This window comes from Myotis daubentonii, chromosome 2, assembly GCF_963259705.1.
Source record: "Myotis daubentonii chromosome 2, mMyoDau2.1, whole genome shotgun sequence".
Classification (NCBI taxonomy): Eukaryota; Metazoa; Chordata; class Mammalia; order Chiroptera; family Vespertilionidae; genus Myotis; species Myotis daubentonii.
Genome location: NC_081841.1, coordinates 109527934 through 109555618, shown reverse-complemented (window position 1 = coordinate 109555618; position 27685 = coordinate 109527934). Strand labels below are relative to the sequence as shown.

General features: G+C 42.5%; 1 protein-coding gene and 3 pseudogenes across 1 annotated transcript; 2 read left to right on the top strand and 2 right to left on the bottom strand.

Annotated features, from left to right (window-relative positions):
* Positions 1 to 1716: 1716 nt before the first annotated feature.
* LOC132225864 (MAP kinase-activated protein kinase 2-like) lies at positions 1717 to 3427 on the top strand (annotated as a pseudogene).
* A 7029-nt stretch (positions 3428 to 10456) lies between these two features.
* Positions 10457 to 11421, bottom strand: LOC132228195 (putative elongation factor 1-alpha-like 3; annotated as a pseudogene).
* Positions 11422 to 12956: 1535 nt separating this feature from the next.
* On the bottom strand, positions 12957 to 13499 carry LOC132228194 (peptidyl-prolyl cis-trans isomerase A-like; annotated as a pseudogene).
* Positions 13500 to 14857: 1358 nt separating this feature from the next.
* LOC132228193 (signal peptidase complex subunit 2-like) lies at positions 14858 to 16196 on the top strand. Its single transcript, XM_059684188.1, has one exon. It carries the CDS (start codon positions 15137 to 15139, stop codon positions 15458 to 15460), a length of 324 nt encoding a protein of 107 aa, XP_059540171.1. The 5' UTR covers positions 14858 to 15136; the 3' UTR covers positions 15461 to 16196.
* Positions 16197 to 27685: the final 11489 nt, after the last annotated feature.

The following is a 27685-nucleotide window of genomic DNA, read 5'->3' as shown; positions in this document are numbered from 1 at the left end:
ATATCTGTACTACTGAAAGCAATCTACAGATTCAACACAATCCCTCTTAAAATACCAACAGCATATTTCACAGATCTAGAACAAATACTCCAAAAATTTATAGGAAAGCAAAAAAGACCCCGAATAGCTGCAGCAATCTTGAGAAAAACAAAGTTGGAGGAATCACAATACCAGATATCATGTTATACTACAAAGCCACTGAAATCAAAACAGCCTGGTACTGTCACAAGAACAGGCATATAGATCAATGGAACAGAACAGAGACCCCAGAAATCAACCCAAGCCATTGCATTCAATTAATATTTGACAAAGGAGGTAAGAACATACAGTAGAGTCAAGACAGGCTTTTTAATAAATGGTTTTGGGAAAATTAGGCAAATATGTGCCAAAAAAATGAAACTAGACCACCAACTTACACCATACTCAAGAATAAACTCAGAATGATAAAAGACATAAATATAGTGAAACCATAAAAACCCTAGAAGAAAGCATAGGCAGCAAAATCTCAGACATCTCTCATAGCAATGTTTACAGATACATATCCTAGAGCCAAGGAAACTAAGGAGAAAATAAACAAATGGGACTACAGTGCGCAGATGATGTTTAATCAAGTTGTGGATTAGAAACCTGTATGACTTTGCAAACCAATGTCACCCCAATATATTCAATAATAATAAAAAATAATTGGGGGAAAAATCAACAAAATGAAAAGGGAGCCCACTGTATGAGAGAACATATTTGGCAATGATATATCTGATAAAGGTTTACTATCCAAAATACATAATGAACTCATACAACTTAACAAAAGGAAGACTAACAGTCTAATTAAAAATGGGCAAAGGACTTAAAGAGACCTTTCTGAAAAGCAGACATACAGATGGCCAAGAGACATATGAAAAATTGCTCAAAGTCATTGATCATCAGAGAGATGCAAATTGACATGACAATAGGATCACCTCACACCTGTCAGAATGGCTACCATCAACAAATCAATAAATGACAAGTGCTGCCCTAGCTGGTTTGGCTCAGTAGATAGAGTGTGGGCCTGTGAACTGAAGGGTCCCGGGTTCAATTCTGGTCAAGGGCACATGCCCAGGTTTCAGGCTCAATCCTAGTGGGTGGCATGCATGAGGCAGCAGTTTGATGATTCTCTCTCATCATGGATGTTTCTATCACCCCTTTCTCTTCCTCTCTGAAATCAATAAAAACAAAACAAAACACAAATGACAAGTGCTGGCAAGGATGTAGAGAAAAGGGAACCCTAGTACACTGCTGGGGGGAATGCAAACTAGTGCAGCCATTATGGAAAACAGTATGGTGTTTCCTCAAAAATTAAATTGCAACTGCCATTTGACCCAGTGATCCCACTTCTAGGAATATATCCTAAGAAACCCAAAACACTAATCAGAAATTTTAGTGTTCATAGCAACACAATTTACAATAGCTAAGATCAAGTGCCCATCAGTAGATGAATGGATAAAAATGCTGTGGTACATTTATACCATAGTATACAGCAGTAAAAAGAAGGATCTCTAACCCTTTGAGACAACATGGAGAGACTTGGAGAGTATTATGTTAAACAAAATAACCCAGTCAGAGAAAGACAAATATCACATGATTTCACTCATATGTGCAATCTAATGAACAAAATTTACTGATTAACAAAATAGATCTAGAGACACAGAAGCATAGAACAGACTGCGGAATGGCAGAGGGATGGCGGTGGAGTTGGGTTGGTGGGAAGAGATCAACCAAAGAAATTGCATACAGGTAGTTTGTCTTTCTGCCCTTCCCCTCCCGCCTCCCCACTCCCCCACCCGAGTCCTGCGCTCACTGAACACCAGGGCCCCAGGATGGAGGAGGGAGGAGGAGAAGGGGGAGAGGGAGGGAGCAGAGCGGGTGGGTGGGTGCCAGTGGAGCGTGGCGGGACCCATGGAGCCTAGAGCCAGGCCAGTCAGGGAAGCTGGCTCCAGCCTGGAGCAAACTTCATCGCCGGGCGCGGGTGGGGTGACCGGACCCGGGCCAGAGGAGATGGACGGGGGCCCCGCCCCTGTCACTGCCCCTGCTCCCTTGTCTCCTAGCACCATGCTGTCCAACTGCCAGGGCCAGACCCTACTGGCGTTCGCCAGCCCGCCGCCACAGTGCCCGCAGTCCCCGCAGCAGTTTCTCTAGTCCCATGCCAGGTCCAGCCTGTAGATCTAGAAGAACGTCATTATGATGACTACAAGGTCACCACCCAGGTGCTGGGGCTGGGCATCAATGGGAAAGTTTTTCAGATCTTCAACAAGAGGACCCAGGAGAAATTCGCCCTAAAAATACTGCAGGACTGCGCCAAGGCCCAGCGTGAGGTGGAGTTGCACTGGTGGGCCTCCCAGTGCCCACACATTGTGCGGATTGTGGACATCTATGAAAATCTGTACTTGGGGAGGAAGTGCCTGCTCATCGTCATGGAGTGCTTGGATGGTGGAGAACTCTTCAGCCAAATCCAGGACCGAGGAGGCCAGGTGTTCACAGAAAGAGGAGCTTCAGAAATCATGAAGAGCATTGATGAAGCCATTCAGTGTTTGCACTCAATCTACATTGCTCATCCGGATGTCAAGCCGGAGAATCTCTTATAACTACCTCCAAAGGCCCAACGCCATCCTGAAACTCACCAATTTTGGCTTTGCCAAGGAAACCACCAGCCACAACTTGTTGACCACTCCTTGTTATATGCCATACTATGTAGCTCCGGAAGTGCTGGGCCCAGAGAAGTATGACAAGTCCTGTGATATGTGGTACTTGAATGTCATCATGTACATCCTGCTGTGTGGATACCCGCCCTTCTATTCCAACCATGGCCTGGCCAACTCTCCGGTCATGAAGACTCACATCCAAATGGGCCAATATGAATTTCCCAACCCAGAGTGTCAGAAATATTAGAGGAAGTGAAGATGCGCATCCGGAACCTGCTGAAAACAGAGCCCACTCAGAGAATGACCATCACGAAGTTCATGAACCACCCCAGGATCATGCGATCAACAAAGGTCCCTCAAACCCCACTGCACACCAGCCGGGTCCTGAAGGAGGACAAGGAGTGGTGGGAGGATGTCAGAGAGGAGATGCGTGTCGACTACGAGCAGATCAAGATAAAAAAGATAGACGATGCCTCCAATCCCGTTTCTGAAGGGCGGAAGAAGGCTCGGGCCCTGGAGGCCGCGCCCCTAGCTCACTGACTGTCAGCCTGGCCTTCTCCGCTGGAGGACAAGCAATAACTCATGAACTGAATATGCTTTTAAATGAAGATACAGACTGCCCACTGCTGCCTCCCTCCTCCTCGCCCCACCCCGGAGCCCCATGAGAGGCCACTTCTGCCTTTGGCTCTGACTGCCCAGCGGGAGGGGATAGGTCTGGAGGGCCTGCAGAGAAGGGAGCAGATCCTCTTGAACCTGTGCTCATTCTGCAGTTTTATCAGTAATTTGACTTAGAATTTTCATGAAATTTCTTTTATTGCCCTTTGCCCACTCCTCTTCTCCCCCAAACCCTTTCCTCTTATTAAAGATGTTAGTGGAAACTATTGTAGGGAGTGTCCCATATGCCCCATTTCCCTATTACAACCTCAGCTCTCCACTGGCTGAGGAACCTGGCACAAAAGGTCATGGAGGTCTGGGGCCAGGATGCCCCCACCTCCTACTGGATCCCTCAGACATCACCAGTGTGCCAGATGGATAGGAGAGAGAGAGAGAGAGAGAGAGAGAGAGAGAGAGAGAGAGAGAGAGAGAGAGAGAACGCGCACGCGCTTGTCTCCCCCCCCCCCAGCCACGCCCATGCATGTGTGCCTAGGACTGTGCATTTGTGGGGCCAGGGGCACGCAGGGCTGCATAAGGAGCGGCCCTGCTGTGGCTCAGGAACCTTCTGCCTCCTTGGGCCTGCCCTGCCCTGCCCATGGAGCATCTGCCACAAAGCCTGGAAGCCTGTCCAGACTCTGAGCCAGGCCTGCGTGTGTGTCTCTGTTAGCTGGTCCGGGAGGTGGAGAGAAGTGACTTAGCACTGGTCGGAATCAGGAAGACTGGACTGTCCCCCTAGGGCCCTTACTCCCCACTTAGTGCTGGTCCTAGTCCTCTGAGGCGTTCATCTACCAAGTAACCTCTGCTTCCCCTTCCTGCCTTTGTTCGCCCATTGTTTATTTTTCTTACATTTTTAGCTGTTTCTCCACAGGCCTCCTCTCAGCTTATCAGGGTGAACCTGGGCACTTTATACGTGACACAAAGCTTCTGCAGTTTGCCCTGGGCTCTGGCGTTGGCCAGCCACGCCTCTATGGGCAAAGGCAGCACCACCCTTGTGGCATCCCACACATTTCCATTGTGTGGCCTAGTGGGTGGGAGGGTCTTCACACCAAAGACGTCCCAACTCTGCCCTACCCATTAGCCACTCCCATCCACCCCAAACAGCTGGGCTTAATGTGTCCAGGCCAGTGACGCAGGGGGAAGGCCCTTCCCCAGTATTACTGAGGTCCTTCCCCATTGGGGAGAGGTCCTTGGTGACATGGTCCCTTGGGGAGGGATGGGGTGGCAGTAATAGTTCAGTTTTCAGCTCCCTCAAGGCGGGGGGGGGGGCGGGGGGCATTCAGGTCTACTCCACCCTGGAGAGGGCTCCAGTGCCTACAGTGCCTCTGGGTCTGATGGTGTGTCCAGCCCAGCACTTAGATTGTTGTAATCTGTTGTTTTGCATGAGCAAAACTGTTTTTACTAAAGAGATTTAATAGTTTTTTTTAAAAAAGAACTGTATGCATATATGCATAATCCATGGACCCAGACAGAGGGTGGTGAAAGCCTGGGATGGGGGGCAGGGCCCGGCCAGAAGGGGTCAATGGTGGGAAAGGGGGACATACGTAATACTTTCAACAATAAACATTTAATTTTTAAAAAAAGTAATCTGTATGAACCAGAGGATCAAATCAGCAATTTGGGAGACAAGGTAGAAAGAAACAGCCCCTGTGCACTGACAGTTCACGAGTTCAATCACTGGCCTGGTGAGGGCCCATGCAGGAGGCAACCAATTGCTGTCTCTCTGTTTCTCTCTCTCTCCCCTCTTCCTCCCTCCCTCCCACTCTTTAAAATGAAACAAAACAAAATAAACAAAAGCAATGGGGAAAAAAGACCTAATCATTGCAACAAAAAGAAAAAAAATAAACATTTAAGGGAACTTTGGAACAACATGAAACATAATAATATTGGCATCATAAGAAGTATCAGAAGGAGAAGAAAGTGAGCAAGGGATAGAAAACCCGTTTGAAGAAATAATGATAGAAAATTTCCCGAACCAGGTGAAGGAAAAAGTCACAAAAGGTCAGGAAGCACAGAGAATCCCAATCACGACAAACGAAAGAAACCAACACAAAGACACATCATAATTAAAATGGCAAAGGTTAAAGACAAAGAGACAATCCTAAAGGCATCAAGAGAGAAACAATTATTTAACTACAAGGGAGTTCCTATAAGGCTGTCAGCTGATTTTTCAACGGAAACATTTCAGGCAAGAAGGGGTTGGCATAAAGTATTCAAAGTAATGAAAAGCAAGCCCCTGAAATCAAGAATACTCTATACAGCAAGGCTATCATTTAATATTGACAGTAAAATAAAGAGCTCCCCATACTATAAAAAAGCTATAGTAGTTCATTATCACTAAACCAACATTGCAAGGAATGTTTACGAGACTACTTTAAGATGAAGAAGCAATAAAGAGAGGAATATAGGAATAAAGAAAAAATGGCTATAAATAAGTACCTAGCAATAATAACTTCAACTGTAAGTAGAGTAAATGTTCCAATCAAAAGATAAATAGGGGGAAAAGTTATAGGATAGCTGAATTTGATAAGAAAACATGAGCCACCCTGATTGGTGTGGCTCAGTAGGTTGAGTATCTTCCTGTATGCCAAAAGGATGGAAAAATATATTCCATGTAAATGGAAATGGAAAAAAGCTGGGGTAGTAATACTCATATATGACAAAATACACTTCAAAATAAAGGCCATAAAAAAGGCAAAGAAGGTCACTACATAATACTAAAGGGATCATATCAACAAGGGGACATAACTCTTGTAAACATATATGTACCCAGTATAGGAACACCTAAATATATAAAAAACTCTTGGTCAATTTTAAGGGCGAGATGGGCAGCAATACAGTAACAGTAGGGAACTTTAACAGCCCACTGACATCACTGGATAGATCTTCCAGGCAAAAACTCAGTAAGGAAATGGCCCTTAAATGACACACTGAATCAAAGGGATTTAATTGATATCTACAGAATGTTTCATCCCAAAGCAGCAGAATATTATTATTATTATTTACCTTTTGACCCCCTTCATCTATTTCTCACCTCTGGCACCCACCAATCTGTTTTCTATATCTATGAGCTTGTGTGTGTTTTCTTTCTTAGATTCCACATATAAGAGGGGTCATGTAATATTTGTCATTCTCTGTAAGTCTTACTTCAATTGGCATACTGCCCTTAAGGTCCATTCATGTTGTCTAAAATGGCAAAATTTTATTCACTTTTAATGGCTGAATAATATTCCTATGTATTTATGTACCACATTTCCTTTATCCGTTTATCCATTGATGGACATTTAATTTGCTTCCAATTCTTTACTATTGTAAATAATGCTGCAATGAACATAAGGATGCAGAGATCTTTTTAAATGAGTGGTTTTGTTTTCTTTGTGCAAATACCCAGAAGAGGGATTACTGGGTCATATGATAGCTTTATTCACAATGTTTTGAGGACCTTCCACACTGTTTTCCTTAGTGGTTGTGCCCATTCAAATTTTAACCAACAATGTACAGGGCTTACCTTTTTACCTCATCCTCTCCAACACTTGTTATTTCATGTCTTTTTAAAAAATACCCATTCTGACAGATGTGAGGTGATATCTCATTGTGGTTTTGATGTATCTATTGGCCATCTGTATATCTTTTTTGGAAAAGTATCTATTCAGATTGTTCATTTTTTTTTTAGTTTGTTTGCATTATTTGCTGCCGGGGTCCAACCCCAGCAGGTCCAGGGGTCCCCAAAGGTGTAGACGGAGTCGGCGAAGAAGGAAAGACTCGGAGACAGTGTTCAGTTGATCAGTAGCCTAGCCAGGATCTCCAGCCAGGAGGATCTCCAGCCAAGTTCTGGTCTGGATCTCCAGAGAGGTTCTGCTTAGGATCTCCAGCCAGGTTCTGTCCAGGTTCTCCAGCCAGGTCCAGTCACCAGGTTCTAGTCAGGTTCTCTTGCCATGTTCTATAGTCAGGTTCAGTCCAGGATCTTTTGCCATGTTCTCTCCAGCGAAGTTCTTCTGTCTCCAGGCTCTGTGTAGGTTCTGTCTTCTGAATTCTGTGTTCTAAGTTCTGTGTAGTTTCTGTCTATAGGTTCTCTCTTCTCAGTTCTGTCTCTTTCTGTCTTGTTACATCTGTATTTATACCAGTTGATTCAATCCTATCAATCTCTATTACAAAGGTTAGGGCGTTTCTTATCTCCATTCCAGGGAGTAAAGATTATGTAGCTTAAGCATGATTGTTCATAGTTAAAGTGATTAATTACCCGCCTGGCACTTAGTTGAGGGGTTTTATTCCCTCCCTAACTTCAGGGGAAAATCCCTACCTGGGGATTCAACCTTTCTCGGAGAGGTGACCTTGGTTAAAACACAGCACCAAGAAGGTGAGCAAACATATTAAGAACCGTATGCCATATATGCCAGGTCCCTTGAAACAGCAAGGATGGACCGGCTCCCGGCAAATTCCCCCTTTTTTATTTTTTAAAAGCAGGCATTAAAAAGAAAAACCTCAAATGCTCTCTTATATCCATTTTAAGAGTAGGATTGGCGCTTTCCGCTATTACCTGAGTCCTGATCTATCATCCCAGGGAGAGCTTGCCAATCCTGCACTTTCCCAGGGTAGAAAGGCTGCAGTGGGGTTAAGGATAAGGCTCCTTGGGCCTACCTCCTCCCATGCCATTACATTTACCTTTCCTTCCTCAGAAAAGCATGGACATACTTCTTGAATAAAACGTTCTGTCTGACTGGGAGTAACCTTAATTCCTCTGCTAGCAAGCATATGTGTTAAAAGATTAATACAGAGTCTTATTTCTTTAGACTCAGTATGGCACATCTCAATCTAAGAATCAATACAGAGTCTTCTTTCTTTGGACTCAGTATGGCACATCTTCTCAATCTAAGTTCTGTACTATCCACCTTCTTACCCTACTTATCCTCTGTAGGGGGGTTTGCAGCCCCTGGTGGAGTCCTATCCGTCCCGAATGCGGGGGTTCTCAATGGGGGGGTGGGGCTTACCTATGGGAATCCTGTTCCAGGGGTTCCCAAAGGTGTGGACGGAGTCGGTGAAGACTATCCACCCTCTTCCTACGGTGGAGTCCGATCCGTTCCGAGTGTGGGGCGCTTACCTAGGGGTCCCTGTTCGGGTGCCATATGCCGGGGTCCAACCCCAGCGGGTCCAGGGGTCCCCAAAGGTGTGGACGGAGTCGGCGAAGAAGGAAGGACATGGAGACAGCGTTCAGTTGATCAGTAGCCTAGCCAGGATCTCCAGCCAGGATCTCCAGCCAAGTTCTGGTCTGGATCTCCAGAGAGGTTCTGCTTCAGATCTCCAGCCAGGTTCTGTCCAGGTTCTCCAGCCAGGTCCAGTCACCAGGTTCTTGTCAGGTTCTCTTGCCATGTTCTATAGTCAGGTTCAGTCCAGGATCTTTTGCCATGTTCTCTCCAGCGAAGTTCTTCTGTCTCCAGGCTCCGTGTAGGTTCTGTCTTCTGAATTCTGTGTTCTAAGTTCTGTGTAGTTTCTGTCTATAGGTTCTCTCTTCTCAGTTCTGTCTCTTTCTGTCTTGTTACATCTGTATTTATACCAGTTGATTCAATCCTATCAATCTCTATTACAAAGGTTAGGGCGTTTCTTATCTCCATTCCAGGGAGTAAAGATTATGTAGCTTAAGCATGATTGTTCATAGTTAAAGTGATTAATTACCCGCCTGGCACTTAGTTGAGGGGTTTTATTCCCTCCCTAACTTCAGGGGAAAATCCCTACCTGGGGATTCAACCTTTCTCGGAGAGGTGACCTTGGTTAAAACACAGCACCAAGAAGGTGAGCAAACATATTAAGAACCGTATGCCATATATGCCAGGTCCCTTGAAACAGCAAGGATGGACCGGCTCCCGGCAATTTGCTATTGAGTTGTATGAGTTCTTTATGTATTTTGGGTATTTTGATCAAATACTGGTGTTTTCTGGGTCCTTCTTGTCCCTATTGTAATGCCCTTTTCTCAGACACTTCCACATCTCTTCCATGCTGCCATGTGCAGGACTGCATAAGGTTGTCATTAGGCCATTTTCTCAGGAGCCTTATCCAGCCAGGATACTATACAACTCTGGTGCCTTAAAGGGCTCAGGGCTCCTTAGGATCCCTGATATCCTTGAGCTGTGGGATATCTCAGTCTTTTCCAAGCTGAGCCCTACCTCCTGCCCCCCAACCCTCCCCGGCCTTCCCACTGCAGTTTGACAATCTGTTTGAGGCAGCTCTGCCTCTGTATCTATTATTGTTCAAAAGTTTATAATGGTCTCTATTATCCATGAATGAGTGAGATCATGTGGTATTTTTCCTTCATTGACTGGCTTATTTCACTTAGCATAATGCTCTCCAGTTCCATCCATGCCGTTGCAAATGCTAAGAGTTCCTTCCTTTTTAGAGCAGCATAGTATTCCATCGTGTAGATGTACCACAGTTTTCTAATCCATTCATCTACTGATGGGCACTTAGGCTGTTTCCAGATCTTAGCTATGGTGAATTGTGCTGCTATGAACATATGGGTGCATATATCCTTTCTGATTGGTGTTTCTGGTTTCTTGGGATATATTCCTAGAAGTGGGATAACAGGGTCAAACGGGAGTTCCATTTTCAGTTTTTTGAGGAAACTCCATACTGTCTTCCATAGTGGCTGCACCAGTCTGCATTCCCACCAGCAGTGCACAAGTGTTCCTTTTTCTCCACATCCTCTCCAGCACTTGTCATTTGTTGATTTGTTGATGATAGTCAGTCTGACAGGTGTGAGATGGTACCTCATTGTTGTTTTGATTTGCATCTCTCGGATGATTAGTGACTTTGAGCATGTTTTCATATGTCTCTTGGCTTTCTGAATGTCCTCTTTTGAAAGGTGTCTATTTAGGTCCTTTGCCCATTTTTTGATTGGATTGTTTATCTTCCTTTTGTTAAGTTGTATGAGTTCCCTATAAATTTTGGAGATTAGGCCCTTATCAGATATGTCATTGGCAAATATGTTTTCCCACACAGTGGGTTTTCTCGTTGTTTTGTTGATGGTTTCTTTTGCTGTGCAGAAGCTTTTTATTTTGATGTAGTCCCATTTGTTCATTTTCTCTTTCGTTTCAAGTGCCCTAGGAGCTGTATCAGTGAAGAAATTGCTTCGGCATATGGACAGACACGTTCTTGACGTTGAAGCCCACATGGTCCCCAGGAAGAGCTTCCCTCAAAGCTTCATGGTGCATTCAATAGACTTTACTTCAGTTGTAACGTTGACTGGAGCAAAGGTCACCACCATGCTGAGCTTGAGAACACCCGTCTCCACGTGGCCCACAGGGACAGTACCAATACCACCAATTTTGGAGACATCCTGGAGGGGCAGACGCAGGGGCTTGTCAGTTGGACGAGTTGGTGGCAGGATGCAATCCAGAGCTTCAAGCAGCGTGGTTCCACTGGCATTGCCATCTTTAGGGGTGACCTTCCATCCCTTGAACCGAGGCATGTTAGCACTTGCCTCCAGCATGTGGTCACCATTCCAACCAGAAATGAGCACAAGTGCTACTGTGTCAGGGTTGTAGCCAATGTTCTTAATGTAGGTGCTGACTTCTTTAACAATTTCCTCATATCTTTTCTGGCTGTAGGGTGGCTCAGTGGAATCCATTTTGTTAACACCAACAATCAGCTGTTTCACACCCAGTGGGTAAGCCGGAAGGAGATACCTGTCCACTCTTGGAGATACCTGCTTCAAATTCACCAACACCAGCAACAACAATCAGGACAGCACAGTCAGCCTGAGATGTGACTGTAATCATTTTTTGATGAAGTCTCTGTGCCCTGGGGCATCAATGAAGGTCACATAATACTTGCTGGTCTCAAATTTCCGCTGGGAGATGTCAATGGTGATACCTTGCTCCCGTTCAGCTTTCAGTTTATCCAAGACCCAGGCATACTTCCCCCATCTCAGCAGCTTCCTCAAATTTCTCGATGGTTCTTTTGTTGATGCCCCCACATTTGTAGATCAGATGGCCAGTAGTGGTAGACTTGCTGGAATCTACGTGTCCAATGACAACGATGTTGATGTGAGTCTTTTCCTTTCCCATCTAGGGTTTGAGTTAATAGTGGTTTTCATGACACCTGTGTTCTGGCGGCAAACCCATTGCGAAAAAGCCATACCAGATGGTTTTGAAGCAAATCCCAGAAGTAACATCATTTAATCCATACATTTTTAAAAGTATTTCTAAAAGATTTTTTTTTTTTAATATAACCACAGCTCTGTCTGGGTAGCTCAGTTGATTAGAGTGTCGCCCTGATAAGCCAAGGTTGCTATCTTTCTCCCCCCCCCCCTCTCTCTCTCTCAAATCAATTTAAAAAATTTAAAATATAACCATAATACCATAATTACACCTACACTTTTTATTAATATGTTTTTATTGATTTTTAGAGAGAAAGAGGAAGGGAGAGGGAGAGTGATAGAAACATCCATGATAAGAGAGAATCATCCAACCAGCTGCCTCCTGCACGCCCCATATTGGGGATCAAGCCCACAACCTGGACATGTGCCCCTGACTGGGAATCATACTGATGATCTCTTGGTTTCTGGGTCAGTCAGTGTTCAACCGCTGAGCCACACTGGTCAGGCCCTTGCAAGTTTTTTGATGAATCAAGCAGGTTGTGTGTCCTGTAGAGCTTCTCACCATCTGGACATTGTTAAGTGCAGCTCCACTTAATGTGTCATTTAGCAAGTTTCCTTGGCCCCTTATATTTCCCAGAAATTGGTTGTTAGATTTGGATACTGAATGAGATTTCAGTTTGAAATTCTGAGCAAAAATATGTGGGTGAAAAGGGGCCACATGCTAACCTGACTAGCTCAGGGAAGGCCTGCATGGTGGCCTTGCAAACTCAGAGAACTAACATAACCACAAAGGATGGTCTGAAATTAAAAAATTTTTTTAAAAAAATATTTTATTGATTTTTTTACAGAGAGGAAGGGAGAGAGATAGAGAGTTAGAAACATCGATCAGCTGCCTCCTGCACATCCCCCACGGGGGATGTGCCCGCAACCGAGGTACATGCCCTTGACCGGAATCAAACCTGGGACCCTTCAGTCCGCAGGCCGACGCTCTATCCACCGAGCCAAACCGGTTTTGGCTGAAATTAAAATTTTTTAAACTAAAAGCAATTTATGGTGGGTAGTCATGTTCTAGGCTGGCATCTTCCCTGACAAAGGTCACTCTTTACCCTAACTGAGCCTATCTATTGTCTTTTTGCATCTATAATAACATATCTTTGGATGTCAAAGTAATTTTTCTTTTTCTGGACTCCTCAAAGTATAGGCACTGCTGTGGAGACTACAATTCCCCTCATTATTATTGAGTTAATGGTTGACTGTTAAGAAGTATGTGTCTATCATATTACTTTTTATCCAATCCCAGATGTTTTCCTGCTTTGTCTTCTCCTGCTTCCCTGACCTATCACCAATAGATTTTTTTTTTGACAACTGTTTAGTTTTTACTTCATAATCATAAACTTAACTCTGTAATCCAGCTAGACTGGGAAAGGGGAGGGAAATTATGGAACCCAATTAACTGGCAAGAGCACTAAGATTATGGAACATTCCAAGCAAATCGGGATGAAGGGGTGCTCTCCTGAGCTACAGAAGGAATGGTCTGGTGGTTAAGATAAAACACAAGTCAAATTTATTAGAGTTGCCCACAGTCAGCAATGGTGATCTTCTTGCTGGTCTTGCCATTCCTGGACCCATAGCGCTCCATGGCTGTCACAATATCCATGCCTTCCTTCACCTGGCCAAAGACCACATGCTTGCCATCCAACCACTCAGCCTTGGCAGTGCAGATGAAAAACTGGGAGCCGTTTGTGTTCGGTCCAGCATTTGCCATAGACAAGATGCCAGGACCTGTATGTTTCAGGACAAAGTTCTCATCCTCAAATTTCTCCCCATAGATGGACTTGCCGCCTGTGCCATTGTGGCGTGTGAAGTCACCACCCTGGCACATAAATCCCAGAATAATTCTGTGAAAGCAGGAACCTTTATAACCAAATCCCTTCTCCCCGGTGGTCAGAGCAGGGAAGTTTTCTGCCGTCTTTGGAACCTTGTCTGCAAACAGCTCAAAGGAGACTCGAGGGGCTCGCCGACGGCGGCGATGTCGAAGTACAGGGTGGGGTTCATCATGGCTAGTCTCGGACAGCTTCGGGGCGGCGGCGTCTGCAAAGCCCACCAATAGATTTCATATAACCCACATACATCTCCTCTTTTGATTGTAATGTATAAAACAGTGCTTCTCAACCTGTGGGTCGCGACCCCTTTGGCGGTCGAATGACCCTTTCACAGGGGTCGCCTAAGATCATCCTGCATATCAGATATTTACATTACGATTCATAACAGTAGCAACATTACAGTTATGAAGTAGCAACAAAAATAATTTTATGGTTGGGTCACAACATGAGGAACTGCATTTAAAGGGCCAGAAGGTTGAGAACCACTGGTATAAAATAAGGTGCAGCGCTAGCTGGTTTGGCTTAATGGATAGAACATTAGCCTATGGACCAAAGGGTCCTGGGTTCAATTCTGGTCAAGGGCATGTACCTCAGTTGCAGTCTCCTCCCTGGCCTGGGCCTTGGTCAGGGCACATGCAGGAGGCAACCAATCGATGTGTTCCTCTCACACTGATATTTCTCTCTGTCTTTCCCTCTCTCTTCCACTCTGTCTAAAGATCAATGGAAAAATAACCCCAAGTGAGGGTTAAGAAATATATAAAAATAAAATAAGGTACAAAACTGCCATTCTTTGAAGCATTATCTCAATCCATTGAAATTTTGCTTCCAGGCAATTGTTGACAGTTTGACTCAATTAAACTCACAAAAATTCTTCACAGGTTTGAATGTTTCTTACATTGATATTTACTTGGTGTAGTGCAGCAGGATTCCAAAGAAGCTTACCCAGGACTACCCTGTGGATCCAGACCTGGTGTTAGGATCCAGCAAAGGGCCCATTGAGCCTGCTGGTTCCCCACCTATTGGGTCAACTTGAGTGGGTTGTCTCTTGGATCCAGGACCTTTTCTGCTTGTGGTAGAGGGTCTGACTTTGTTTGAGCTGCATTTTTAAATCTTCAATGTGGAACTAAGGTTAAGGGTTGACAGAACCCAGACTAAGGTGAGAAAGGAGGAAAAATGGATGGCTGGTTTTTAACTCTGGCTTTATATATATTTTCAGAGAGGAAGGGTGAGAGAGAAAGAGGGAAACATCAATGATGAGAGAAAATCATTGATTGGCTGCCTCCTGCATGTCCCACACTGGGGATCAAGCCTGCAACCTGAGCATGACCGGAAATTGAACTATGACCTCAAACCATCACCTCCTGGTTCATAGGTCGATGCTCAACCACTGAACCACACAGGCCTGGCCCTTCCAGTTGTTTTAGACAGCCGGGAGAGAAATCGAGGCATGTAAGAGGGTTGAATGTGACCTGAGGGGTGAGAGTCTCCTGGAGATCAATGCATAAGCATCACACTTCAACCCACTACATAACATCCCTAGAAAATTTGCTCAGGGGAGATCTGGTGGTGGCGGAGGCAGTAGTGGGGCTGGCGGTGGCTCTAGCTGCAGGACAGGCAGTGGCCGCAGCGGCTTGTTGGACAAGTGGAAGATTGATAATAAGCCTGTAAAAATTGACAAATGGGATGGATCAGCTGTGAAAAATTCTTTGGATGATTCTGCCAAAAAGGTACTTCTGGAAAAGTACAAGTATGTGGAAAATTTTGGTCTAATTGACAGTCGCCTCACCATCTGTACCATCTCCTATTTCTTTGCCATAGTGGCTTTGATTTGGAATTATATGCACCCTTTTCCAGAGTCCAAGCCTGTTTTGGCGTTGTGCATCATATCCTATTTTGTGATGATGGGGATCCTGACCATTTATACCTCATATAAGGAGAAGAGCATCTTTCTCGTGGCCCACAGGAAGGATCCTACAGGGATGGATCCTGATGATATTTGGCAACTGTCCTCCAGTCTCAAAAGGTTTGATGACAAATACACTCTGAAGCTGACCTTCATCAGTGGAAGAACAAAGCAGCAGCGGGAAGCTGAGTTCACCAGGTCCATTGCTAAGTTTTTTGACCACAGTGGGACACTGGTCATGGATGCATATGAGCCTTAAATATCAAGACTCCATGACAGTCTTGCCACAGAAAGAAAAATAAAATAGCCAATTCTAAAAGCAGCCGTCTTTTTGCAAGATCATGCAAAATTATGGGGTGAGAAGGAAAGAAGCAATGTAAAAAATGTTAAATGTTACTGTTTTGTCCTGAAATTTAGTCCATTCTGGATAAATAGGATTTTCTATCTGAGATATGAGAAATTATAGCTCTGATATCTAGCTGTAACTTCCTTGGTCTGCTGATTACACTGTTTTCATTTGCTTTTCTGGAGAAGCATTTTTGCTAAAAACTGAACAGACTTTCTCCTTCATATCTAGCAGAATAGTATAGCTTTGTGCCATGCAGAGTATTAAGACTCAGTTTTTAAAATTGTCCATCTGTTGCTGACTTTATTGTGTTAATTCCTGTTTCAATAGCTGTTTTAATTGTATCCTTAACTCAGGATACAATTACTTGTATACATCTTCACACACCATTTTTTGTGGTGTGTATATATCTGATGAGGCGAATTGGGGGAAAACCCAGCCTTTTAATTTGTTTAAAATAGACCTTCTGCCTGTTACATTTTGTGTGCTCTTAACCGATTAAAGAAGCCAATGACATTTTTAGTTTTATATTGTCTATGCTTTTCACTAGTATATCCCTGTTGATTTGCTGATTTGTTTGTGTCCTTTATTAACTGCCATTTTCTAAAATTTTTTTCAATAAAAAGAAGATTTAAAAAAAAAAAGGAAATTTGCTCAGGCTCTGCAGATATTAAAAAAACAAAACAAAACACTAAAATTAACATGGAAATTTGTGTCTCCAAGGCTGGGAAACTCCCAGACCCAAGCCCTCATTAATATTCCTGATAAGAAGCCTTTACTTATTCAGAAATGGGAAGATTTACTGGTAACTAGAAAATATCAACTTAAAATGGCAAAATGCTGTCTTTGGGTGTCTAAATTGATTTTTTGCATGCAAACATTAGAAAAATGTCTAAAATTAAACTAGATGAATGAATGGGAAGCATACCTTGATTTGAAAATTAGAAGCTTCTAAGGAGAAGCACAGGTAAATTTTTTTAAAAAAAATTTATAAGAAAAAAATTTAGACCTCGCTGGTTTGGCTCAGTGGATAGAGTGTCAGCCTGTGGACTGAAGGGTCCTGTGTTTGATTCTGGTTAAGGGCACATGCCCGGGTTGTGGGCTCGATCCCCAGTAGGGGGCGTGCAGGAGGCAGCTGACCAATGATTCTCTCTCATCATTGATGTTTCTATCTCTCTCTCCCTCTCCCTTCCTCTCTAAAATCAATAACAATATATTTAAAAGATTTTAATAAGAAATTTTAGAGACTGTCTCTGAAATATTCTGAAGCTAATAAATGCCTACATCCCATTTCTTTCCCCTTCTATATTTCCTCCCCTATATCCTTATTTAATATGCTTGAAATTACATGGGAAGGTTTGCCAAATAAAAAATCTATTATATAAAAAGCCCGTGGTTGTCACGCCATCACACTGTGACTACCAATTAGCAGGAGGCTGTGTGCATGGGGTGGGCGGGGCTGTGTGCACAGCGAGGCGTGCACGGGTGGGCATGGACTTGACTCTGGAGAAGTTGACTGGAGGAGCAGGTGGGTTTTTGGGTCCCGCCAGGGCGGCGGCTGCAGGACTCTTTCTGGGTCCCGCTGAGCCGCGGGACTCTGGGTCCTGGGTCTTGTGCGATTTTGCATGCTGGGCCCCTAGTATAAAAATAATAGTCCTGGCCAGTTGCTCAGTGGTTAGAGAGTCAGCCTGTGGACCAAAGTATCCTGGGTTTGATTCCAGATCAAGGGTATGTACTAGGTTGCAGGTTCAATCTCTGGCCCCAGTTGGGGCAGGAGGCAACCAATCAATGCGTCTCTCTCACATCAGTGTTTCTCTCTCTCTCCCTTTCCTCCCTGCCTTACACTTTCTAAAAATCAATGGAAAAATATCCTCAGGTGAGGATTAAATAATGATAATAATAATAATAATAATAATAATAATAATAATAATAATAATAAAAATGATAGTCCAGCCAATGTGGCTCAGTCATTGAGTGTTGATCCATGAACCAGGAGGTTTGATTCCCAGTTCAATTCCTGGTCAGGATACATGCCAGGGTTTCAGGCTCAAACCCTAGTAGGGGGCATGCAGGGGGCAGCTGATCAATGTTTCTTTCATTACTGATGTTTCTATCTCTCTCTCAATTCCTTCCTCTCTTAAATCAATTAAAAATATCTATAAAAAATAAAATTAATAATAACTGTTCTATTTGTGTACATATGTCTTTTATTAAAATGGATGTTCTAAAGATTTCAAACTGCCCTAGGAAGGAACTTATAAAGATTCAAAGCCAAGTTCAAACAAGAAACTCTCAGGGTTAACAGGTGTCTTATCAGTGATACTGGGCAAGGCAAGAGTGATGGTTCCTTGTGGGGGCATCTGACAGTGATACTCCAAATATTTGTGGCCCACACATTGGGAATATATGAATTATTTCCAATGTTCAGTACATGCTTCCAATAAGCTATGAACAGCATTTTTAAAATCTTACATATCATTTTTTATGTATATGTTGAAATTGTGTATTGAATCTATGTCATTTTACAGTGATTATTATTTACCAAAAATTATTGTCTTAGAATGTTATATCTTACAAAAAAGTAAAATTCTTTTTTATTAATTGCATTATAATCAAATCTATAACCATGCCACTTTAAGTTTTGTCATTCATAGATAGCCACTGTTATACTCTGATGCATTTACAAATATGTTACATCTTTTGTTTTCCAAATATAAGGAAAAATAAAAGCAGACATTCTGCATTATTATCAACTAGAGGCCCGATGCATGAAATTCATGCAAGGGGCTCAGCCCTCGCAACCCTGGCTTTGTCCGGAAGGTCATCCGGAAGGACGTCTGGAAGGTCGTTTGGCTGTCCGGTCTAATTAGCATATTATGCTTTTGTTGTTATAGATTACTCATTAACTAGGTTATAGGGACTGATAAATTAGTAACATTTATTTCACAATACTCCCAGCAGACAAAGACTTCAAAGACCACAAGTTACAACCAGGAGATTTTGGTCCACTGAGAAAGACAATTAATTAAAGACTCTCTCCAACAGTGTTAAAAGGGACCTTGCTTTATCAGGTGCCAAACTGCAAATGGACATCAGCTCCTGACTCTGACACTACCCTCCATCTACAATGGAGATCAAAGACTTTTCAAAGATGAGAAGTCACTGACCATGGAGGCAGACGGCTATCCCAAGACTTCAACAAGGCCTGCATGCTCACAAATTGATGCTGCTCAAAGCTTGTTCCTATATCACCTAATTTTTATTGGTTGGATGTACATTAAATGATATTATATTGTTATTATCCTCCTTATGGTTTCCTAATGGAAGTAATATGTCTCCCAGACCCTATCTCTTTTTAGATTTGAAAAATTTAACTTGGAGCCCAGACTGTGTGGCTTAGTGGTTGAACACGGATCTATGAGTCAGGAGATCACAGTTTGATTCCCTGTCAAGGAGCATGCCCAAGTTTCTGACTTGATTCCCAGTAGGGGGCGTGCAGGAGGTAGCTGATCAATGATTCTCTCTCATCATTGATGTTTCTCTCTCCCTCTCCCTTCCTCTCTGAAATTACAAAAAAAAATAAAGAAAGATCAATGATGATGAGAGAGAATCATTGATTGGCTGCCTCCTGCACGCCCCCTGCTGGGGATCAAGCCCACAACCTGATCATATGCTCTGACTGGAAATTAAACCAGGACCTCCTAATTCATTGTCCACACTCAAGCACTGAGCCATGCCAGCTGAGCTCACCTTGATGTTTCTTTTTCTTTTCTGTTATTTTCTTTTTTTAAAAATCTTTATTGTTGAAAGTATTACATATGTCCCCAATTTTCCCCCATTGACCCTGCCAGCCCAATCCCACACCCCACCCCAGGCCTTCACCACCACACTGTCTGCATCATGGGTTATGCATATATGTATACAAGGTCTTTGGTTGATTACCTCCTAACCACTCACCCGCCCCCTCCTTCCTCTGAGATTCCACACTCTGTTCCATGCTTCCATGTCTCTGGATCCACTCTGTTCATGAGTTTATTTTGTTAATCAGATTCCACATATGAGTGAGATCATGTGATACTTGCCTTTCTCTGACTAACTTATTTCACTTAGCATAATATTCTCCAGGCCCCTCAATGCTGTCTCAAAGGGTAAGATATCCTTCTTTTATAATGTGCATAGTATTCCATGGTATAAATGTACCACAGCTTTTTATTCACTCATCTACTGATGTTCACTTGGGCTGTTTCTAGATCTTAGCTATGGTAAATTGTACTGCTATGAACACAGGGGTGCATACAGTCTTTCTGATTGGTGTTTTGGGTTTCTTTTCTATTTTTTTAAAAAAAATTTTTTTTATTTATTTCAGAGAGGAAGGGAGAGGAAGGGAGAGATAGAAACATCAATGTTGAGAAAGAATCATTGATTGGCTGCCTCCTGCATGCCCCCTACTGGGGATCAAGTCCAAAACCCAGACATGTGCCCCTGACTGGAATCGAACCTGGGACCCTTCTGTCCACAGGCCGATGCTCTAGCTACTGAGCCAAACCAGCTAGGGCTGTTTTGGGTTTCTTAGGATATATTCCTAGAAGTGAGATCACTGGATCAAATGGCAATTCCATATTTAATTTTTTTGAGGAAACTCCATACTGTTTTCCATAATGATTGTACCAGTCTGCATTCCCACCAGCAGTGTACTAGGGTTCCCTTTTCTCCACAGCCTCGCCAACACTTGTCCTTTGTTGATTTGTTGATGGTAGCCATTCTGACTTGTGTGAGGTGACACCTCTTTGTCATTTTAATTTGCATCTCTCTGATGATCAGTGACTTTGAGCAGTTTTTCATATGTCTCTTGCCCATCTGTATGTTCGCTTTGGAGAAGTGTGTCTTTAGGTCTTTTGACCATTTTTTATTTGGATTGTTTGTCCTCCTTTTGTTAAGTTGTATGAGTTCCTTATATATTTTGGATATTAACCCTTTTTCAGATGTATCATTGCCAAATATGTTCTCCCATACAGTGGGCTCCCTTTTGATTTTGTTGATGGTATTTAACCTGTGCAGAAGCTTTTTATTTTGATGTACTTCTGTTTGTTTATTTTCTCCTTAATTTTCTTTGCCCTACAAGATGCATCTGTAAACATATTTCTATGAGAGATGTCTGAGATTTTGATGCCTATGGTTTCTTCCAGGATTTTTATGGTTTCCTGACTTACATTTAACTCTTTAATCCATGTTGAGTTTATTCTTATTTATGGTGTAAGTTGGCAGTTTAGCTTCATTTTTTTGCATGTACCTGTCCAATTTTCCCAACACCATTTATTGAAGAGACTCTCTTGACTCCATTGTCAAATATTAATTGAGCTTAATGGCTTGGGTTGGTTTCCAAGGTCTCTGTTCTGTTCCATTGGTCTATATGTCTCTTCCTGTTGGGGGCCAGATGTAAGCTGGCAAGGTCCTTGCACCTGAAGGGGCTAGCAAGGCTGGGACCCTTACCCACACAGTTTTCCCAGACTTGTTTTGATGGCGATTATCAGTAGAATGAGAGCAACGTTTGTAGAATGAGAACAGCCTTTCATGGCTTACCAAGAAGTCTGTAACTATTTACTGAGATATGCTGTACCAAGAACTTGTCCTTCTGTTCTGTCCCTCCCTTAGAGATTAAGAGAAACAAAGAATACATTCCTCTTGACAGACCTCCTATTCAGTGTGTTGTGTATAAAAGGCATTGAGTGCTTAATAAATTTGCTGTAGTTCCTTGAATGAGCTGCAGTCCTCCCGATCCTGCTTTCCTGTCTTTCTTTCTTTTCTCAATTCCCACCTCCCTGCCTCAGCCTGGCTCAACCTGTAAGGCTGGCCCTGACATCTTCCTGTGCCAGTAGCAGGCTGTTTTGAGTACAGTGGCTTTGTAATATAACTTGGTATCTGGTATTGTGATTCTTCCAACTTTGTTCTTCATTCTCAAGATTGCTGCAGCTATTCGGGGTCTTTTTTTGGTTCCATATAAATTATTGGAGTATTTGTTCTAGATCTGTGAAATATGCCATTGGTATTTTAATAGGGATTGCAATGAATCTGTAGATTGCCTTGGGTAGTATGGACATTTTCATGATGTTGATTCTACCAATCAATGAACATAGTATATTCTTCCAATTGTTTATGTATTCTTCTATCTCTTTTTTCAACATCCTGTAGGTTTCCACGTACAAGTCCTATACCTCCTTGGTTAAGTTTATTCCTAAGTGTCTTAATTTTTTTGTTTCAATGGTAAATGGGATTGTTTATTTAGTTTCTCTTTCTGAGAATTCATTATTGGTGTATTTAAAAAGTAAACCATTTTTGGGGTGTTGATTTTGTATCCTACTACATTGCCAAATTCACTTATTAAACCCAGTAGTTTTTTCATGGAGTCTTTAGGGTTTTCTATGTTACAATATCATGTCATTTGGGAATAATAGGAGTTTTACTTCATCCTTTCCAATTTGGCTGCCTTTTATTTCTTTTTCTTTTTCTTTTTTTTAAAATATATTTTGTTGATTTTTTACAGAGAGGAAGGGAGAGAGATAGAGAGTCAGAAACATCGATGAGAGAGAAACATCGACCAGCCACCTCCTGCACATCCCCCACCGGGGATGTGCCCACAACCCAGATACATGCCCTTGACCGGAATCGAACCTGGGACCTTTCAGTCCGCAGGCCGACGCTCTATCCACTGAGCCAAACCGGTTTTGGCTTATTTCTTTTTCTTATCTGACTGCTGTGGCTAGGACTTCCAGTATTATGTTGAATAAGAGTGGTGAAAGTAGATATCCCTGTCTTGTTCCTGTTCTTAGGGGAAATGGTTTTAGTTTTTGCACATTGACTATGATGTTGGCTGTAGGTTTGTCATATATGGCCTTTATCATCAAGAGATATGCTCCCTCTATTCCCACTTTGCTGGAAGTTTTTATCAAAAACGTGTGTTGGATTTTGTCAAATGCTTTTTCTGCGTTTAGTATATGATCATGTGATTTTTTAAAATTAAATCTTTATTGTTCAGATTATTACAGTTGTTCCTTTTTGCCCCCCATAGCTCCCCTCCACCCATTTCCCACCCCACCCTCTGCCCTTACCCCCTCCCCCACTATCCTCATCCATAAGTTTTTGTCCAGTCTCTTCCTGCACCCCCCACACCCCTTTCCCCCACAAGAATAGTCAGTCCATTCCCTTTCTATGCCCCTGATTCTATTATAATCACCAGTCTATTCTGTTCATCAGATTATTTATTCACTTGATTTTTACATTCACTTGTTGATAGATGTGTATTTGTTGTTCATAATTTGTATCTTTACCATTTTCTTCCTCTTCCTCTTCTTAAAGGATACCTTTCAGCATTTCATATAATACTGGTTTGGTGGTGATGAACTCCTTTAGCTTTTCCTTATCTGTGAAGCTCTTTATCTGACCTTCAATTCTGAATGATAGCTTTGCTGGATAAAGTAATCTTGGTTGTACGTTCTTGCTATTCATCACTTTGAATATTTCTTGCCACGCCCTTCTGGCCTGCATAGTTTCTGTTGAGAAATCAGCTGACAGTCGTATGGGTATTCCCTTGTAGGTAACTGAGTTTCTTTCTCTTGCTGCTTTTAAGATTCTCTCTTTGTCTTTTGCTCTTGGCATTTTAATTATGATGTGTTTTGGTGTGTTCCTCTTTGGATTCCTTTTGTTTGGGGTTCTCTGCGCATCCTGGACTTGTAAGTCTATTTCTTTGACCAGGTAGGGGAAGTTTTCTGTCATTATTTCTTCAAATAGGTTTTCAATATCTTGGTCTCTCTCTTCTTCTGGCACCCCTATAATTCTGATGTTGGTACGCTTGAAGTTGTCCCAGAGGCTCCTTACACTATCTTCATATTTTTGGATTCTTTTTTCTTTTTGTTTTCTGGTTGGGTGTTTTTTGCTTCTTCATATTTCAAATCTTTGACTTGATTCTTGAGATCCTCTAGTCTGCTGTTGGAACTCTGTATAATATTCTTGATTTCAGTCAGTGTATGCTTAATTTTTAGTTGGTCCTTTTTCATATCCTTGAGGGTCTCACTAGATTTCTTGAGGGTCTCCCTGAATTTATCGGCGGTTTCTAGAACATTCTTAAAAAACCTTATAAATGTGGTTTTGAACTCTATATCCTGTAGTTTGCTTTCCTCCATTTCTGTCATTTGTGACCTGTTTCTTTTTTTAAAAAAATATATTTTATTGATTTTTTACAGAGAGGAAGGGAGAGAGATAGAGAGTTAGAAACATTGATGGGAGAGAAACATCGATCAGCCGCCTCCTGCACATCTCCCACTGGGGATGTGCCCGCAACCCAGGTACATGCCCTCGACCGGAATCGAACCTGGGACCTTTCAGTCCGCAGGCCAACGCTCTATCCACTGAGCCAAAAATGGTTTCGGCATGACCTGTTTCTTTGTCTCTGAATTTTTTATGCTTCCCTGTGTTGATAGAGTGGCTTTGTGTGCTAGGTGTCCTATAGGACCCAATGGCTCATCTTCCCCAATTACCTGAGGTGAACACTCTTGGTGCACCCCTTTGTGGGCTTTGTGCACAGTCTTGTTGTAGTTAAGCCTTGATTGTTGTAGGTATCACTGGGAGGAATTGACCTCCAGGCCAAGTGGCTGTGAGAATCAGCTGTGTCTACAGTGGGAGAACTTCTGTGCTGGAGACACCCTTCTGGGGCAAGACTTGCTTCAGTGGGGCTTTGGTGCTCACTGAGTCTGCCCCCTGAGTGTGTCCCTTATGGATCTGAGTTGTAATCTGGATGGTCCCACTCTGACCACTGGGTACACTGGCTCTTGAATCTCTAAGAAGGTGCTAATTTAGCCTCTGCCTGAGGCTACCCAGCAGGAGCTATGGAGAGATCTGCAGATTCCTCTTCTTTGTTTGGGGTTTGGAGGTGCCCAGATGAGGCCCAGCTGTGAAGCAATGCAAGCTTCTGTGGGGCCTTGGGCCTTCTTTTGGATGTTCTGGGTCTCTTTGACCCAGCTGCAGTTTGTTAGGTAATTTTCAGATTGCAAAGGGCCAGGCCTTTCATATGCAAAATCCTCTGTGCAAAGCTTGGGTGGGGCGTGGTCTCAGGGAATCAACAGGGCGGAGCAAACAACTATGGCTGATCCTCAGTCCTACCCTAAGAGGCCCCGGGTCTCAGTGTCCCCGTAATCGCTGCAAGCACCTCTGAGAGAAAGCTGCTCTTGAGTTCCGACCGATGCCAGACAGTCCAGTTTCTCCCCGTATGAGTCTGGGTCCCCAAAGACTCACCTGGGACTGGAGTTCAGAGCAGTCGGGAGCTTGCGACTCCCTCCTGATTGAAAAAGACAACTGGGTCCTCAGTTGCCAGCCCTTTCTGCGCGCCTGTATATCACTGCACTTTACTTCTGCACCTCCTCTGAGTCTCAGTGTGCTTTTCTCTTTCCTTCTAGTTGTAGACTTTCCACTCAGCCAGCCTTCCTGTGATTCTGGATGATGTCTGTTTTGTCTTTTAGTTGTAATTTTGAAGTGGTTGAGTGAGGCAGCAATTTCAGGTGTTTACCTATGCTGCCATCTTGGTTTCTCCCTGATTTTTGTCTTTCAGTTTGTTTATGTGATGTATCACATTTATTGAGTTGTGAATATTGCATCCCTAAGATTGTTGATCATGGTTTATGATCATTTTAATATATTTCTGGATCTGATTTGCTAATATTTTGTTGAGGATTTTAGCATCTATGTTCGTCAGAGATATTGGTCTGTAATTCTCTTTCATTGTAGTGTCTTTATCTGGTTCTGAAATTAGGATAATACTGGCTTCATAAAAATAGCTTGGAAGTGTTCCTTCCTCTTGAATTTTTTGGAATAGTTTGGGGAGTATAGGTGTTAGCTTTTCTTTGAATGTTTGGTAAAACTCCCATGTGAAGCCATCTGGACAGTGCTTTTGTTTGCTGAGAGTTTTTATTTTTATTATTACTGCTTCAATTTCATCAGTTGTTAGTTGCCTATTCAGGTTTCTGAATCTTCCTGATTCCGTTTTTGGGAGATTATATTTTTCTAGGAATTTGTCCGTTTCAGCCACACTGTCCAGATTGTTGGAATATAGTTGTCCATAGTATTTTATTACAATCCTTTGTATTTCTGTGCTGTCAGTTGTTACTTCTCTGCTTTTGTTTCTGATTTTATTTATTTGGGTCCTCTCTGTTTCTTGATGAGTCTGGGTAAAGGTTCATCAATCTTGTTTATCTTTTCAAAGAATCAGCTCTTGGTTGCATTGATTTTTTTGGTATTTTTTTTTAGTCTCCATGTTGCGGTGACCCGCACCTTGGAGAGGGTCCGACGGGTAGAGGTGGCGTGGGATGAAATACAAGAGACCATGAGACGGGGTTGGGAGGACTGGCACAAGGCACCAGCAACTTTATTTTTTACACACACTGTTTTATAGCTAAGCTGTAGCTGGTCATGCTTCATAGATCACTGTTAGGGCCTGGCCTGTTCATAGGGAAGTAACAGATTGTTACAGGCTGGGCAAGACTGGGCAAGCTTTGTCTAGATTCATCTATACTTGACAGTTACTATGACAATCAGGTTACAGTTACTATGACAATCAGGTTATGCTAGCTTAACTACACTTTTAGCCACAGAGGTCATGCCTCGGTCAAGCCTTGTCTAGTTCCACTTTGCTGCAAACTCTAATAAAGCCTTAAACCTTTCCTGAGCTTTGACCTTAAAACCTTCCAGGATCAACGTAGGGTAGAGTCCAGGGCTTTGCCATGTCCTCTGGTCCCCAACACCATGTCACTTACTTCTACTCTAATATTTAATATTTCCTTCCATCTACTTACTCTAGGCTTTTCTTGTTGTTCTATTTCTAGTTCTTTAAGTTGTAGGGTTAAATAATTTATTATTAGTTTGTCTTGTGTTTCTTTGTTTTGTTTTGTTTTGGTTTTTTGAGGTAGGTATTTAGTGCTATAAACTTCCCTCATAGGACTGCTTTTGCTGTGTTTCTGAGATTTTGGGTTGTTGTGTGTTCATTTTCATTGGTATCCAGGAAGTTTTTTTTCTTTCTTTCTTGATCTGATTGGTAACCCCTTCATTGTTTAATAGCATGCTATTTAGTCTCCATGTGTTTGAATGTTCTTGAGTGTTTTTATTATAGTTTATCTCTAATTTCATTTCATTGTGATCTGAGAAGATGCTTGATATGATTTCAATGTTCTTGAACTTGTAGAGACTTGTTTTGTGTCCTAGTATGTGGTCTATATTTGTGAATGACCCATGTGCACTTGAGAAGATTGTATATTCTGCATCTTTGGGGTGAAATATTCTATAAATATCAATTAAATCTCTCTGATCCAGTGTGTCCTTTAGAGTCACTGTTTTCTTGTGATTTTTTTTGTCTGGAAGATCTATCCAGTGAAGACAGAGGAGTGTTAAAGTCCCCTACTATGACTGTATTGCAGTTGATCTCTCCCTAAAAGTCCTCTAGAAGATTTTCATATATATTTAGGTGCTCCTATATTGGGTGCATATGTTTACCAGGGTTATATCCTCTTGTTGGATCGATCCCTTTAGTGTTATGTAGTGACCTTGGCCATCTCTTTTGATGGCCTTCATTTTGAAGTCTATTTTGTCAGATATAAGTATTGCTACCCCAGTGTTTTTTTATTTTCTATTTGCATGAAAAGATTTTTCCCATCTCTTCACTCTCAGTCTTTGTGCATCTTTTGTTCTGAGATTGGTCTCTTGTAGACAGCATATAGTTGGGTAACATTTTTGTATCCATTCAGCTACCCAATGTCTTTTGATTGGAGCATTTAATCCATTTACATTTAAGGATATTATTGATAGGTACTTATTTATTGCCACTTGAATTCCTATGCTTAGGTTTCTCTCTCTCTCTTTCTTCCTCTCATTACAGCAGCTCTTTTAGCATCTCTTGTAATGCTGGCTTGGTGATAATGAACTTCTGTAGCCTTTTTTTTTGGTCTGGGAAGCTCTTTATTTCACCCTCTATTTTGAATGATAGCTTTGCTGGATATAGTAATCTTGGTCTCAAATCCTTGCTCTCCATTACTTTGAGTACTTCATGCCATTCCCTTCTTGCTTGTAGAGTTTCAGATGAGAAATCAGCTGAAAGCCTTA